Raw genomic sequence first — 16,854 nt, 5'->3', positions numbered from 1 at the left:
GGCTTAATACTAAAGCAATAAGAGTAACAGAAGCAAGAATTTTATTCTCATAGGACAGTTAAAATATCTGTATCAAGTCAGTAAACAAAATGTTTGTCAGCCACTGTAATAAACACAGTCCACAGCACAGAACTTTTGCATTTTAAGTTGAAGCTCTGTAAGTGCAAATTTTAAGCAAACAGAAATATTAAAAAGTCATGTTGGTATTACATGTAAGACTCCCAGTAAAATTCTGTAAACATGTATTTCAGCAAAGTCTTTGCATAGATTTATTTAAAAGAACTTTATTATGAAAAATAGTTGTAATCACAAAATCCACTTGTATGTACTATAAATGCATGGATGTACACAATTTACATTTGTTGTAAAACAGGTTCACAACAGTTTGTAAAATAATTTCTTTAGCCTGGGTTAAAAATGGCAATTCTTGCTCTGGAGGAAATCATTCATTTCTGGATAGACCCACGTCAAACCAACCAAAGAAGAGCAACAGAGGAGATCAGGAATGAGTCTTAAAACATTAAAATATTAATATTTACACAGGTGGATGAAGGAGTGCAATTGCCAACATTATGGTCTGTACCCTGCAGCTCAGTAGACTCGAGGACAATGCTGTGTCCTGAGTGTCTGAGTGACTCTGCACATGAAAATCTACAATATGTCTAAGGAGGACATTCTTCAAACTATTAGACAAACACTTCATTTCAATGTGTACAGCAAGTTTGTAAAGTCATGACGTTGTATAACACAATAATACATGAGCAAGGCCAGTGACCGGAGCTTTATAGGGAAAGAATATGGAAACCTGGGTGCATAATACTTTTAAGGCATAAACTGGAACTGAATTAGGCAACCTCATGTTTGCTATTCTTAATTAATCATTCTTAATCATGTTAAAGAACTATCGCTGTAAGAAATAATATCAAGAGGAGATCATAGCTTTATTTTCTTAATGTTCTTCCACATTTTAGGAGATGGATCTGCAACTCATCTTTATTAATGGATGTTGGATTGCCTTTCACTTCACTTGCAACATTTAATGAAAAAAGGTTTTGCCAAAACATTTTGCCAATTAAAACATCAACATAATAACAATGATTAAGTGGTAGAGTGTGCCAGTGGCCTGCCCATCTTTTCAGGTGAAAATCGGAAATGTAGTCTTTCAATATTTTTAGTTTATATTCATACACAGAAAAAGTAGTTGACTAGTTCAGACCACAGTGTCTTGCTAGGGTTAAAAGTAAAAGATATAAAGTGCAGTTTTCAAGCATTTTCTTTAGTATGACAAACAAATACTAAAAAATCAATTTATGGACCCTAGTAGGAGGAGCCACGAGGAACAGGCTCCTCTTGAAACCAACAACAAAACCATTTCATTACATTTAAATTCAGAACAAAGAATTTTAATGAGAATGTCTTGCTTTGCTTTGCCCTTGAAAGGGAAGAGTATTTTCTTTTGTCTCTAAAGTATTATAATCTTAAAAATAGCAGCCTTAAATTTGTTATGACATTTCAAACAATATAAAATATTATCTATTATATAAAAACATAAATAAAAAACAATAATATCTTGCCAGCCTGCGATTCTTGAAATTACCAAAAATAGCCCATCCATTAAATGGATTAGGAAGATGTTTGCTTGTACCAGGATCACAACAGTCTGCTTATTCAATGTACTCTTGTGTTTAGGACATTCAAAAATTTCAATGAGGACTATAAAGATATTGCTTTGGTTTTCTTATTTTGTTTCAAAAAGGCTCTCAAACTTTTTAAATTAAGCCTTATTCATTGAATATTAAAATTTAAAAATAAAATATACAGCTATCACATCTTTTAGAAAACTATGAAAGTATTCAATGACATAAAAGGTGATGTAGGAGTCATAACTGTTGCCATCATTAAAGGCATTGAGCATTTTTAAACTAAGAATTGCAGAATCAAAAGCAAAGCCTCTCATTGTTCCCCAAGTGGTAAATGGTCTAATGATCAACGAGTACTTGTATGTGTGAACTACCTGGATTATTTCCTGTAACCTGGGAAACTATGGTTTTCAACAAACATCCTTTCTTAAATATACAGAACGTCACAGTCTTATCATGTGACTCACAGTCCTAACAGCTCAGAGAGACAGCCATTGTTAGCTTTCAGGACACTGAAGACAGATCTCTATGACTGTCATGTGGGCAGGATAATTACTGCACATTCTGCAGGACCATTGGTATCCATAAAGGTCCTTGGACCGGCTGTTCAAAGATGTCTGTCAGCCGAGTCTTTCTACACTGCCAATCACATGTATGAACTCTGTCAGACAACTGCTAGGGGCATTGGGAAAAGGCAATTGGAAAGGCATGGAAAGCACATCAGATATCAGCTTCTATCCAGCTGAAAGATTCCTTACTCAGCTGTCAAACTCAGACTATCTAACCACACTGCATCATAGCACAAGGCGATTCAACAATATCAGCAAGGAGCTGCAATAAAGTAGGTGGTCACTTGACACAAGAAATAATAGATGTAAGATTCTCAGTTTTCAATTATAGTTTTTATATCTGTGTAGTGAACCTCAGTTGTATCTTCTAGGAAACCTCAGAAAATATTCTGAAATGGTTTTGGTAAGATATGGTGAAGTCTTATGCCATTAGTTCCTGCAGTGCTAGTAGTGCAAGTGAGTAAGAAAGTAACGTCTTCATTTCCAGGACTACTCCTGGTTTCCGCAGTACAAGAGGTACGGTCATGATCCTGGTTGTTTAGGTTGGCTTCTGCCTCCTCTGACAGATGCAATAGTCAGTGGACCTCCAAGCTTCAGTTCTCCAATGAGCATGAGCCTCTCAGCCAAGCTGCACAGACAGATCCTTTCATCTGTTGTTCAAGGCTTGATTTTGAAACAGCCTGTTAAAAACAGGATGACCTAAAGAAATACAAGGATCAAATTAAAACAAAAGTGATGGCAAGGCACAACATGAATGTGGGAGACAATTGTACAGAATTTGGATTCTCAGAATGTAAACCAGATGAGGCATACTGAAATAGAGAAATGTAATAAAAGCATCTTTTATCGTGCAAAACAAAGAATCTCTGTTTTCTGGTATACAGATAACCCTTTAAATTACTTTTGTACATCAAATTTCTCAAATGTGGCAAAGAGAGTAGGGGGTATACTCAAAACTGCAAAGTTGCAGGGTTTTAACAATAAAACAGCTGGAGAGCTCTGAGACAGTAGCTAGTAAAAATGGAAAATGGGGGGGAATGTTTTCTGAAACAGCTTAATGCCCCTATCAAACTTCACAAACAAAAGAGACACCCATTATTTGGAAATCTCTTCCTGGCTTATTCTTTCCTATGGCTCTTAGACTAATTTAATTAACCCAGAGGTTTTTTTCATGATATTATTTAAAGGAATCTTAACAATAACATCAATTCCATCATATGTTTAGACAATAATACAGCGGTAGACGTTTAGTGACATGAAAACCATCTATTTCCAAGAAAAACATGAATGTGGTGCTTAATCTGTGGTGTTAACATGTACATTTTCATGATTCTCCAGCTGGAGCAGACAGAGCTAAAGCTAACAATAAATTTCACTTTAGCAAAACCAGGCAGACAGAATATCTCAGATTAGACAGCAGAGATGGTGGTGTGGAGGTATTTTTAAATTGCATTCACCTTGAAATTCCCTTCACAGAGGCGTCCCGTTTTAATATTTAAGAGTAGGTAATAGCCTCAAATTAGATTACAGAACATGGAATGGTATACTAATTTGAAAATATAAAAAATAACCACAACAAAATGCTCAGTACCATTTTTGTAAATGTTTTCTATGCAATTGGTAACAAGCAGGTAAGTTACTGGACGCACACCTCTCGTTAGAGATACAAACTTAATCACTTCTAGTCGACATTCTTAAAAGCGCACACCCCACATAATCAACACCATTGCTTCCTCCTCCGTTTCCTCTTGTCTTTGTCCCCCGTGTAGTTTGTGCACTTGTGTCCATATTCTGCAGATCGTTTTGAAGAATTTAGACACACCGAGGGTCGAGGAATGTTTTGAAGTAGCTCAGAGATGTCTCGATCATTTCGGCTCGCAGCAGATAAAACAGGGTGGGGGGGGGAGGGGGGAGAGGGGTATGCAGGGTGCACAGGCAGCTAGTCCTGAGACCTTGAAGGCTTATGACACTACAGGACAAACATAGCACTGCCCATGCCAGGGGATTCATCACATCGGTAACTTTGTGCTTAAAATAACTGACGAACAGCCCCAACACGCCACGGTTCTGAAACAGCTACACTCCAAGAAACACTTTCTAAAGCAATTTTTACAGGTGCCAACAATACCAAACTGGCCAAAGTAACAGCACCACATTCCCTCTCTGCGCTTCTAAGTGGATTTTGGATTTTTTAAAACCCAAAATGACAAAAGCTGTAAAGTAAAAGATGTTGATACCTCAGAGAGGCAGTCGAGCGGTTATTAACCAATAAGCGTTATTTACAGTTGCGCAGGTATCAGCAGAAACGAACAGCTGGTCAGCAGCCCTGTCCCTCTGTCCTCTCGCTCTCACGTCTCTCTTGTAGAAAAGGAATTCCGAGTGCAGTGGGGCTGCAGTGTTTGTACTCCCAAACAGTATTCTCTTTCATTCCCTCTCCACAGACACTGTTTATTTTGGTGCTCTTTTACAGTGTGAGGGCTGACAGAGCTGGAAAATGAAAACATCTCCCTGACTTCCAATCTGGTGACATGACTGCTGGAAGCTTTTTTTCTAGCTCAGCAAAAGAAATAAAAGACTAATCTCCCCCCCGAACCCCAATCCACCCCCCACCCCCGGCTCCGACTGAATTTTAAAAATCAATATCGCCCTATAAAAGCAAATCATGTTGGATTAAAATATTTCAAAAATAGGTGAGAAACAAAACCCCAAAAAATAAACAACGTTCTTCATAAAATGGGGTCCTGAGAGGTTTTCTGGTTTGGAAAAAGCTACTATCTCTGATCGCCAAAATGGAAATAATAGTCGAAAGGGAAGACTAATTTGGCGGTTCTTTGTTTAATTTTGCATTTTTAAGTCTAGAAAGTGCAAATTCACATATCATCCTGCCAACTTTTTTTTAGAAGTTGCCTTAAAAAAAAAAACAAAGGAAAAGAAAAAAAAACTGGCATCTCACATTCTCCCATTTTGGCATTCCTATACAATCCTGCCCATTAAGCTGTGTGCCTTCTACCTTCCTTTTCCAGGCAAGACGCTCATCGAGACAAACATGGTCCAAATTCAAAACAGCCACATCTTCAAGTTTCTGCCACAATAAGCAACACGCAGCACAGCCGATGAATAAGCCTGGAGTGGTAACCTTAACATTATTTTTCACAAAAACTACAAGTCAAACATTCCTCTAGTTTTAAATAGCATGCAATAAATCTACCCTCAGCTGCTTTCTTAAGGGTTTAGAGAGATTTTCCAGAACAGCCTCTGTACTCCCTCTTGTGCATTAAGTGTTAAAAGTATTTTTATAAAAGCTGACAGTCCCTCACATTTCACCACGTTTATGACAGCAGAGTGACAGCTACTATGTAAAGGAGAATTATAGTGATTGATGTAGTCTGACAATTGATCAGAAAGAATGTTGTCTATAAGGATCTGCTGTGACTCCCTGTCAAAATCAATCAAAGAATCTCAATAAACTGATCTGAGTACAAATGACAGAAGCATTTCAAGAACAAAATGAGCAAAGTATAATCTCTTCAGAAGCTGTGCAGACTTTAAAAACAGCCCCATTAAATACACCAGCAAGAGCAGTAGCTTGCAAGTCCTCATAATGCATCAATGAACATCTTCAATAAAGCATAAGCTAGTAGCCTAGAAAACCTCCAGCAAATATAACTCTAAAATGCAAAAGTTGTTAAATGTCAAAACATTTATTAATGCTCACATGGTAAGGTTCTCATGGACATAACTCAATAGTGAGTTGTTTGCTACAATGTGATTTAACTTTTAAGTACAGGGACAATCTTACTTTAGTGCCATAAAAATAACAGTCTGTTCAGTATTAACTTCACAATCACCAAGTTTTATTCTTCTATGAGTTTAGCTTTTACAGATCAACACAAGATTTAAGATAGTGTTTCTCTTCTGAGACACAGGAATGATAAATTGTGTGACACATAAATGTATAGAACTTTGGAAAGGTACCACTGGACCGATTCCCTGATCAGCCTAACAGATGTGTAGTAAACTGCTTAATATCACTGTTACTTCAATAAAATCAACAGGTCTTCTAGCCCTGCACCTCCAGAATGGAAAGAGTTGTGTAACTTCATGTTGGGAAGAATACTTAAATGAAAGAGGCCAGCATATTCACTGGAAAAAATAACAAACAGACCTAATATTTCCCTGTCTCTATCTAAACAGAGTCAATATTTTCAAGTAAATGAATGATATTACATAATCTATGGAGCTATGATCCTGCAGTGATACCAATAAAGTATCACAGTGTGATCTTATAATCTTGAGTTGTTTCAAAGAAACAGTCTGATGACATTCTGACTTCTGAACTGAGAACACAACAGGGTTGACATGAGGCACTGTGTAATTCTTCCAAAAAAAACAGTAAAATCCAATAGATGTGACATTTCAGAAGCATGAAGGAGGGAAATCCCACTCTTCACTGTTTCACCCACTGCCACTCTCTATAGAGGGGGCATGGCTTGAACAAGTGCCATAGATACCTGCACTGGAAAAATACAAGCAGCTTTAGATAGATCTACTCTCAGTATCAGATATCAAGCTGACTGTATCCAGTATCTCACTCTGAAAAACGGCAGTACCTCTTTCACAACATGCGTAACGTCTAACAAAAATCCACTTTGTTGTCCTTCTCCAAACTGACATTGTATGACAGGATCCATATTTCAATTTTAGGAGACGTACTGTAACAAAAAACTACAGACAAAATTACAATTCTACTTGATACTCCATATTAAACTACAACAAAGACATGGCTGCTATGTCTGCGATCACAGGAATTCAAATCCATGGCCTCGGCTTTCAGAGAAAACGACCAGCAATTTTAATATAATTGCCTTTCCAACAGTAACATCAATAGACAGAGTATGAGAGATTATCTGCTCTCTTTTCAAGAACACTTCTGCCACGGACTGTATATTGAATTCAGAAAGATATCATTTTCTGGTGGGATATAATAGCTTTTACAAGAACTACTTTGGAAATTTTTTTTTAAAAAAAAACTTGATTATTTTGGCTTTATCTCCTTTTTACTGGTTTTGGAAGACATAGAAATTCAGCTCCCTTACCTGAGTTCCCAGAGACTTGCTCATAGACAACATGGTGAGCACTGGCTGAAGTTCCATTGGCTTGGCCCTCTGTAGACGTCAGTCTGCAAGAAGAAGAAAATACACTGCAGTCATTCAAATACACAGGGGGAATAATCACAACATATTTATAAAAGTAGAAAACGCATTTTAATAATTCTTAGAAATAATCCTTGACAGTACCTTGGATATTCACTTTCTATTGGTTCATCCCCTGGGTAGAACAGATCATAGTGGCAAAAGGTCTGAAATGCTACAATATCCACCTTGTTCAATCATGAGCTGTAACGCTAAATCCCAGCCATGTAAGCAAGGAAATCAGGCCGTGGTTTTTCAAACCTAATAAGATCAGCAATGTTAATGGTGGCAGAGGGACACAATAAAACCGCTAACCGTGGGTGGTCACAGAGATGACTGGTAAAGTCATGAAGTGATAATGAAAGTTTAAGGGCACATCCATTTGTGGGGGCACAACACTTCTACGAATGGTGTTTTTTTTCTGCCACATCTACAGTGTACTAGGTGGCCCCTGGACCAAGCAGCTGGGACAGCCCATGAGGTGGTGTGTGGCAGAGTAATTTTAGATGCACCCCTCTAAATGGAGGGTCTGGCGGCAGTGGGGGGTGGGGGTTGTGGCGCTATTTTCAGGCTCTGGAAAGCAGAGCTCCCTCAGCGAAATGTTTACTCAGCGCTTTTGTTGCTTCAGAGAAGCCTGCAGGAGACAGAATGTGTGTGGGTCACTGTGGCACCAGGGTCCCTACACACTACTCTTCCTGTGGGCTGGCAGGACTTTCATTCTCCTTCACCATTCTCGCAGGAGACAGGGGAGCATTCTTCTATAGCTTTCCCTCAATATCTGTGTAAACAGTGTGTATTTGAATATTTGTTCTATATCTCTATTTTTTTTTATCTGTGCAAGGTCATGGCGGTACAAAAGTCTAAGAGAAGAAATATAAAGAAAAATGAGCTATTCTGTTGTTTTTTGCTTAAGGATATGGTTAGTTCCATGCTTACAGAAAAATAGCTTGTCAAATAGTAGAACAAGATAAAGGCCGAGCATTCATAGAAGCAAGAAACCCTATTCATACGTTTTGGTCCCTAGGAATATGATGATGTAAAAACTTTTTTAGACTCATCTGTAATTTTCTTGAAATATTCCAACTTTGCAGCAAGGTATACTGGGTTAACCATGCTTTGGAGAGAACTGTTCTGCAGACACGTCTGCCAGAAGCAGCACGACTGAGCTGACAGGGAGTCTGAAAGTGACACATCTGTCTTCATCCCTGTCTCGACTCCTGTGGTTCGGGGATGTCAACGTGGCTCTTCATTCAAGTAGGAAAGACGCAACAAAGATTCTTTCACTGAAACCACAGATTTAAAGGGATCCTTATTCTTACGCCGGCGGGACTCAGCCACACACATTCAGTCATTCAGTCTTTAGGACTTCACCGTTCATTGTTTGAAACCGATTCCTAAAATGTGAGGCTTGGAGTTCGATTTAGGGCAAACTAAATTATTACCAATGGAGCACAAACAGATTCACAACAAATGGAAATGCATGAAATAGAAATGGCAGGGTGTAACACAAATACTAATTTAGATAAATCCAGCTCTTCAGCAAATGATTTCTAATTATTGTTATGATTCTTTCTTATAACAGACCGTGTAATCCGTCTGTTGATTGCTTAAAAATCATCACCAGTGTTATTATCAGTGTGAAAATTATAAGCATTTTACTGTGTATACTTTCTTTACGACTGTAATGTTACACAACAAGATATAAAAAGAACTCCTTTAAAAGGATGAAAAGACACACTGATAATCATGATTAATAACAGCAGGGAAGTTAGGAAGGAGCACTGCACTTTTCCATAGAGGCTGGGCAACGTCGGCAATTTAAGGTTCATTTCTCTGTCTTTTTTCAACCAAATTACATGTATAAAACACTTAATTGGAAAAATCAGTCGGAAGGTGCTGAAATCCAGGCCCATTAATTCCTCCTGGCAGAGACAAAGAGGAGCTGGGTAAAGGGCTTGAGGAGGTTCTTCCCAGCATGAGCCCCGTGCTGATGTATCACCTGGCCGATGGATGAGGGGGCCGCCCTTTCAGAGTGATCCCACACAGCAGGTATTCATTACTCATCGAGTCACTGGCCGTGAATGAACTTGGACAACACTCCTTTATCTCTAAACAAATTGCTCCAGAATGCTCAAAAAAAGTGTAGTGGCAAGTCTTAGTCAAAGCTCTATAGTAAGTGTGCTAACCAGTTTTTAAACAATACATAAAGCTTAGCTGGCATTAACCTACAACCCCAGAGCCTGCCAAAGCTGTGCTAATGAGCTAATGAGGGCAGACAGGGCTTCCTTGTATAAGCTGCACAGCCCCCTCATTTAAATCATTTACAACAAAAAAGGTTGTAATGAAGAAAATAGGTCAATTACTCAATGCTTAGAATCATCTAAGGAGTTAAACAATTTTCCAGAGAGAGACTTAATCCTTACTTCACGTGCATTCACCTTGAAGTCTAAAAGAATACCCACATTATATTTGGAAATTACCAGGACAGCAACCTAATACTAACAGAGTCATGCAAATTAAATACATGGAATTCTGGATCATTCGCATGCTAGAAATCACGCAACTTGCTCTACTACACTGTATATCACAGCAAAACTTGTGTTCAGCTTTCAGTTCAGGAAAATAATCTCACTAACCAAAAAAAAATGAATGCACGCTTTTCAACAAAACAGAAAAAACACCTCTGAGCGAAACACATTTAAAATGTAGTGATTATGCTGTAATGCAAAGTAGTAGCATATATTTTTACTTAAAATAACAGTGGTCAGATTTAGAACATATTTGTTTAATCCTGCACTGAACTGAGTGCAGGACTTGGAACTGGAATTTTTTTCTTTAAAAAAAAAAGAGAAACCATTCAGAGGTTTACAGTGTTGCTGTAATTGTCACGCTATTAGTAATGTGATACTTAAACCCCAGTTGCCCAAGAAACAAGTGTAAGCAGAACTCACCAGACTTCCACAAATGCAATGAAAAACACGCACATTTATTTGTTTTACAAAGTGCTTCTTCTAAATCTGTAACTTAAGTCATCTTAAATGCGAGACCTCACGACTCCTTTAGTTGGCAGCTCTGTAAGGCCATTGACTGCTGTAGGTCCTGTCGAGAGTAAGTGATTGCTTAAGTCAAAAACGACGAAGCAGGGCACGAGTACACTGTTGAGCTTAAATAGCCGTTTTTAGTTCAGAGAGCGAAATATCCAGTTTAAAAAAGCAGAGTGGTACTGCTCTGTTCCTCCCTGAAATTATTTGATACACTATTACACAACAATCCAACCACAGATACATACACTCATTAATATAGAACTTTAGGTTTCTGAAACCGCACAACACACACAGAGGCAGACTTTCTCGGAAAGGGTGATTGTAAGAGAAAGGTCACTAAAGGCGGCAGTGAAACAGGCTGAAGGAGAGGACAATAAAAAAAGAATGTCCCCTGCTTGATAAAAGAAACCTCTGACAGAAAAGGCTGGCTAGTGATGCTTGATGGCACAGGATGTGTAGGCAACAGTGGGGCTGAAAAGAAGTGACAGGAAAAAATGGATGGCTAAGCTTTGCGAAGAAACAGCATCCCTCACTTCCTTCAAACCAGCCATGTTTTGTTCATGTTTCTCTTTTTTTTTAAAAAAAAAGCTAGCCGAAGAATGGCATACATATATATATTAAAACATATACACTGTTTGGCACAGTGGCATGATGGTTGTCAGTGCTGGCTCATTTGCTCACTTGATCCCCACACTGCCGGGTAGGCTCCGATAATGGATGGATATATTTTAAAATTTTTAGGTTTCGAAATTTCAGACAAGCTCCAAAAGCATGCAAAGTCTATTATTTTTTTAGCCTTCATTGTAATGATACAGAACATGTTATCTAAACAAAAACTGATGAGCTCGTCCTGTCGGCCAGTGCAATGAGCCAGTTTCTTTTCTTACCTCTTTTCTTTAACCCCCTTTGCAAGCCAATTAAGTCCCCAGTGAAAACTGGGCACATAAAAGTCAAGGCAGAAAATACGTTCCACATATCTCAGAAACACAGATGATCCATTTTACTGACCTGATAAAAGTCAAGTTCTGCAATGTTAACTCACACTCTGATATGAAGAAGAAAGTACCTTTTCCCACTATATTTTTAGTGTCCTACACTGACCAGCTCAATGAAATTTGAATAAGACATTGTAGGTCCTATTAATTAAAATAAAATGCAATAGCAATCTCAAATCAAAACAAGTGCTGTTACTTTACTTAACCATTCAATATTGTGAGGAAAGTAACAGCAATCACAATGACCAAATACAGAACATATATCTTATAACAGCAGCAACATTTTTTTTAAGGGGATTTTCTTGTGTGAATAAGGCAAACAAGCACATGTTTATCATTTGCAGACCTCATAAAATTGCAATTGTAGTTTTCGTTTCAAAGGGAACACGCTTAAAGGGTTGTTATGAGGACAAAATGGAATTGTAAACAGCTTTTAATATACGGTCCTAAATTAAGGCACTCAGGAAAAACTGCTGCATGGGGAGAAACTAAAGGTGTAGTGGAGAAATAAATAATGCCACATTAACTGGAATAAAATCATAGGAAAAAATACTCCCAGAAGAATATGTTTCTATTTCATGGAAACAACTTCCCCATCATTCCTTTTTCTGTGTCCTTTGGATAATAATTCTTTATTTCTGAAGAGATCCTAGCCTTTTATTTCTCTCGGTACATTTTTTGGTCTTAAGGTTTCCATTTTTCCCACACTCTCCCCTGTCACACAGGGCTAACCACAAAAATGTAGGACAGTTGAGTGTGTGAGGGGGCCTGGAATTCCGCATGAGGAGGGTAAACATTCTGACTGCCAGGAAAGCACACAGAGGAGCAAACACTTCACCTACCAGCCTCCTTAACTCTTCACCAACTGCACAACCCCTGAAAAGCCAACCTGTGATTAAAGCTATATTCCACTGCCTGGGAGAGAGAACCAGGTTGGGTATTTTCTCAAAATGTCAGGATCTCAGAAGAGTCACAATAACTTCATGTTTGTGTTATAGTTATAAATCCACAGTCTGCTGATAACATGATGAAACAAAAACAAGTGTATGGCTATTAAATGCTATGCAACATTGCAGTGCTAGCTTTAAAATGTCTTATAAATATGGGCGGTCCTACTTCATTTCCTACTACACGCTAATACATACCACAAAAATTTCACTGAACCGGGACTTGGCAGTGAGTTCAAATCCTCTGGACTGACAGTGATCAGAATGGATTTGCCTCACACAGGATGAACTGCCTTTTCACTTACTGGGTAAAGCAGCCCTCCATTTAAGACATGTGCTTTAAACAAACAACTGTTGCTATCACAGAATTTTGTGTGATTGTTGTGTAATTTGGCCAGATGTTCTGTAATAAAGTCATACTGCAGCGTGGGAAACAGATGGCAGTTTGTGCTAACTTTTTCTCTTTTTTTAATCTCCAAGCAAAATAAGAGCTCCACAAGGTTACCAGCAGACCCCTGCAGCTGAACAGTATGGTGTTTACTGATCCTCCACAAATCTCCAAGTCTAAAGCAGAGAACATAACCTTCCTGCAACAAAATTGAGATAAAAGCCAAGGAACTCACCTAGCTCTTACCCTGCTCTCAAGCAAGAATTAATTTTGCGAGTGCGGTGAGAAAGGATTCTCTCTGAGCAATGGTGCTTTGAGGGCATTACAGATTACAGGTACGAGCAGGTGCCATAACCCTCATCTCATTAAATTTAAAATTTTACTCCTAAGACAGGATTGTCTTGCTTCACCGTGATAAAATCGACTGAGATCTAAACTCAATGACCACATGGCAGAAGGTCAAACAGTACGCGTTCAAGCAGCAAGAAAAGAAAAGCAGACTTTCAAGCAGGCTGCTCAAAACTGAAATGGCTCTTACTTGACGAGGCGCTGAGTGGCTGTTTTCCTGGTGATGCCCTCCCTGTTGATGGGTGGCTTTGGGGCCAGGACAGGAGGCGGCTTCAGCCTCGGTGGGTGGGCAGCCCAGGCAGAGCTGCTGTGGAGCCCCCCCTGCCACGGACTTGATGCCCCGGTTGACAGCGACGTCGGTGCTGCAGGACTAGGGGGTGCAGGCTGTGGTGCCAGGATTGCCTGGAATTTCAGGAGAGACGAATGCCTTGTGATTACGTTGCTGGAATATAACGTCACGTTTTTTTTTTCTTTCCATACGTGCATAAAAAAAATAAGTTTATACAGTGGTCCTTTCAGACACTGACCCACACCGCTAAGCTCTTTTCACACAAAAGTTTCAGAGATTGGCTGCAGTTCTTTAAACTCCGGCTAATCTCTGTAATTCAGCACATCAGCACTAAAGAATAATATTTATAGGGGAAAGGCAACTCAAATAAAAACTCACAATGTAAACTAATCTTTCATGTAAAGATTATGAACCAGTATGCTTTCAATTTAAAACAGAAGCAAAATATACATGCACACACTCACACATCTATAGTCCAATCATTGTCCTCTTTCCCAGAATGAATTTTGAAAGCACTGCAGCATGACATGAGATATTTTAAAACTATTAATGTGTTGATAAATGAAATGCTAAATTTCTAAGTCAGAAGGTTCGTAACTATGTAGTAGTTTAACAGGGCCAGGAAGGGCACCTTTCTTTGCCTGCCAGGTGGCTAGACGCCAGCACTAGCAAGGAGCCTTACAGTCTGCACCCAGTAACTGGAACAAGGACCAGAGCACCAGCGCAGCAAACAAAACAGCAGAGGAGTGCTGAACTGCACATTTGCTTCTTGTAATGGTATCTGAGCACATTTGTATATGCAACATTTTAAAATGAAACACCCTGGCACAGACTCCCAGTGTTTATTGCAATGCTAAAATCCAGTTAGTTCAAAAAAAATCGATGCTGTCATCATAGAAACCTTTGCACACGATTTATGCTGTGTCTGTTTTTTTGCAGCTCTCAAAACAATGCACAAAGACTAAGATTCAAACTGCTGAAACCGCTGTTTCATGTCTTATCTAGGATTGTGGTGCACTTCCAGCAACGGCTTTCCGAGAAACATCTGTAAACATCTGTGTCCAAATCGGAACTCTTCTGTGCATCCGCATTTTTTAGTGACTTAATGAACCAATGACTTTAGAAATTAGCCTTTTAATTGACCCCACTGAGGCAATTGTTTTTTTCTTTCTACAGCCATTCTCAACTGTAAAGAGGTGGGGCTGGAGATGACACATGCTCCACTGAGGTTAGTACAAGCCAATTAATCCTCAAATTTAGGAGCCAACTGTGCATCTGGCAGAAAGCAATCAGGATAAGATCCTTATTTTCTAATCTCCCATGAAAACCACTAAATATGGTGCATAGAATGACCCTCTAGTTCACTTTAAAAGCATTTCTTAAACTTCACCACTAGTTTTGAATGCTGACCTTCAATACTTCATTTAATATATATTTGCATGTCTCTCTTCCATAGTGCCAAGAAGAAAACTGTCATTTAATATTTTGAAAAATGCTTGATTGTACATGGCCTTTATGATTATAAAACAGCATATAACGTAGAAAAATCACAAGAGATTGTTTCAATATCTCTGTATAATATTTCTATGGTGAGGTATTTCACAGCAGCTCTTTCAGATTTTGGAATTTAAATTATTCTTTCATGATATCTAGCCCAAAAAGGTGAATAAAATTAAGCTCTAGTTAATACAATATAGTACACAGCTCCTCTAGACTATACAATCTCTGCTCTTTTCCACCCCTCAGTAGAGTTTTCTGCATTCAGAAAGTAGACTTTAAAGAGGACCACATAAAAGAGGATAAAAACAATATTTTAAGAAATATAAAGCAACTGTGAATGAAAAGAAAACATTTATCAACAGAAAAAAAGAACAGAAGGAAAAGAGGAATGAGAGGAAAGAGATAAACAGGAGACTGAGGAGGAGAAAGCTTTAATCCAGGGAGGTCTGGGTTGTTGGGCTAGTTTCAGGGAGTCGGAAAGGCCTGCCAGTATTTAGAAATTCTCGCTGGAACCATAAAATTAATTTTCATACCACATTCTTAAAATAAAAGATTACTGATAGTTTGATTGTGATAGAGAAATATACGTTTTTTTCTCCTATGGACCTGTTTCTCTGTCCGTTTTTAAAATGAATGTGTAATGTGCAAATAAAAACACACTGATGTTATATATTGTGTATTTTAAACTTGAGATCTTTTTGGCCCGCAGAACTGGAAGGGCACTGCATGATGTAAAAAATTAACACTTGTCAGCCTTCATCTTTCAATCTCAAGGTGATACAGAAAAAATAAACTGAAAAGATCCGTATGATGAAAGCCCTGTAATAGGTAAGGAAGTAAAAAAAAACATTGAAATTACCAAAAAAATTATGCATTTAGAATTTCTTTAATCTTCTTTTTTCTTTTAATTCTTTGAAAAATGACAAATGTCAATAATCCTGCTACCCACTTACGGTTTGGAATCCCCGATGATTTGTGGAGCTCTGTGACCCACAGAACTCTCTTCAATTAGTCTGAGGGAGGGGATAGCGGTTACAAGGATCATTTTCACAGAAACTATTGCGTAACCACTCAGTCTTTTGCCAAAGAAAACATCACCTCACTCACATTAATTAGACCAAACCTCAGCAGAAATACTGACGTCATAAACAACTGCATTTTTTTTTTAAATAACTGTATCTAACAGTTAGATCCAAAGGTTTTTTTTTTGTCTTTTGGCCATTACAGACTTGACATATGATCCCATATCAACTGTCAACCATGTGCAGAACTACTACAGGAAACAAATAAACACTATCTTTGCACATTTGCTGAAGAGAAGACCAAATTCAAAGTTTTTTTAACCAAAAAACAACCCAAATAAAATCATGTTTGAACACTAGCAGCAACCAACAGGAGAAAATAATGTATTGTTAGCTTTGATTTTTTACCAGTGACAAAAACAAATGCCCTTGTCTTGTCCACAAGGCAGACCCAACTTCTGTTAATAATGTAAGGTCTTTGCTCAGCAAATAAATCTGTTTGAAGAAATTATCTTGAAAATTAACGTCATTCCATTCTGTCTCCTGAAACGATGGCCTTTAGTGAGGTCATGTACAGACCCCCTAGGCTGTGCACCATCCTTCAGGCCCAAGGTTCAATATTTGCCAAAGGGAAATAACAGACTGACAAAATGTCAAAACTACCCTCTCATTAAAGCTGTACAAAGGAGAGCTAAGGTAGAAAGAAAATTCTGGTTCTGAAAAATTACAGTTGCTTTCAAGGAATGAGATCCCTTGCCTTATAACCATGTTCCCGCTGGATTCCATTGTGCTGGTGGTTTGTGCAAAAATTCCCGGAATTTTTTTTGCTAATGTTAACAGAAGATTTTCCTAAAAGTGCTAGACAGTGTGCAAGCTTTTAACAGGGATTTGGACAATATCATTGTTTAAAAAAACAACAC

At 38.3% G+C, this 16,854-nt stretch overlaps 1 protein-coding gene across 1 annotated transcript in view; it reads right to left on the bottom strand.

Moving 5' to 3' along the window:
- Positions 1 to 24: 24 nt before the first annotated feature.
- Positions 25 to 16,854, bottom strand: part of ttll5 (tubulin tyrosine ligase-like family, member 5) — a 64,415-nt gene continuing 47,585 nt past the window's right edge. The window contains exons 31-33 of the mRNA XM_088647920.1: positions 13,314 to 13,525; positions 7,306 to 7,388; positions 25 to 2,908 (exon numbers count right to left, since the gene is read on the bottom strand). Coding sequence (XP_088504046.1) covers positions 2,856 to 2,908; positions 7,306 to 7,388; positions 13,314 to 13,525 — 348 coding nt within the window. The 3' untranslated portion in view covers positions 25 to 2,855. The remainder of the gene's footprint in view (positions 2,909 to 7,305; positions 7,389 to 13,313; positions 13,526 to 16,854) is intronic.

This window comes from Lepisosteus platostomus, chromosome 10 (genome assembly GCF_059453375.1).
Source record: "Lepisosteus platostomus isolate fLepPlt1 chromosome 10, fLepPlt1.hap1, whole genome shotgun sequence".
NCBI classification, from domain to species: domain Eukaryota; kingdom Metazoa; phylum Chordata; class Actinopteri; order Semionotiformes; family Lepisosteidae; genus Lepisosteus; species Lepisosteus platostomus.
Note: the sequence above shows the minus strand (reverse complement) of the source record. Positions and strands in the feature narration are given on the sequence as shown.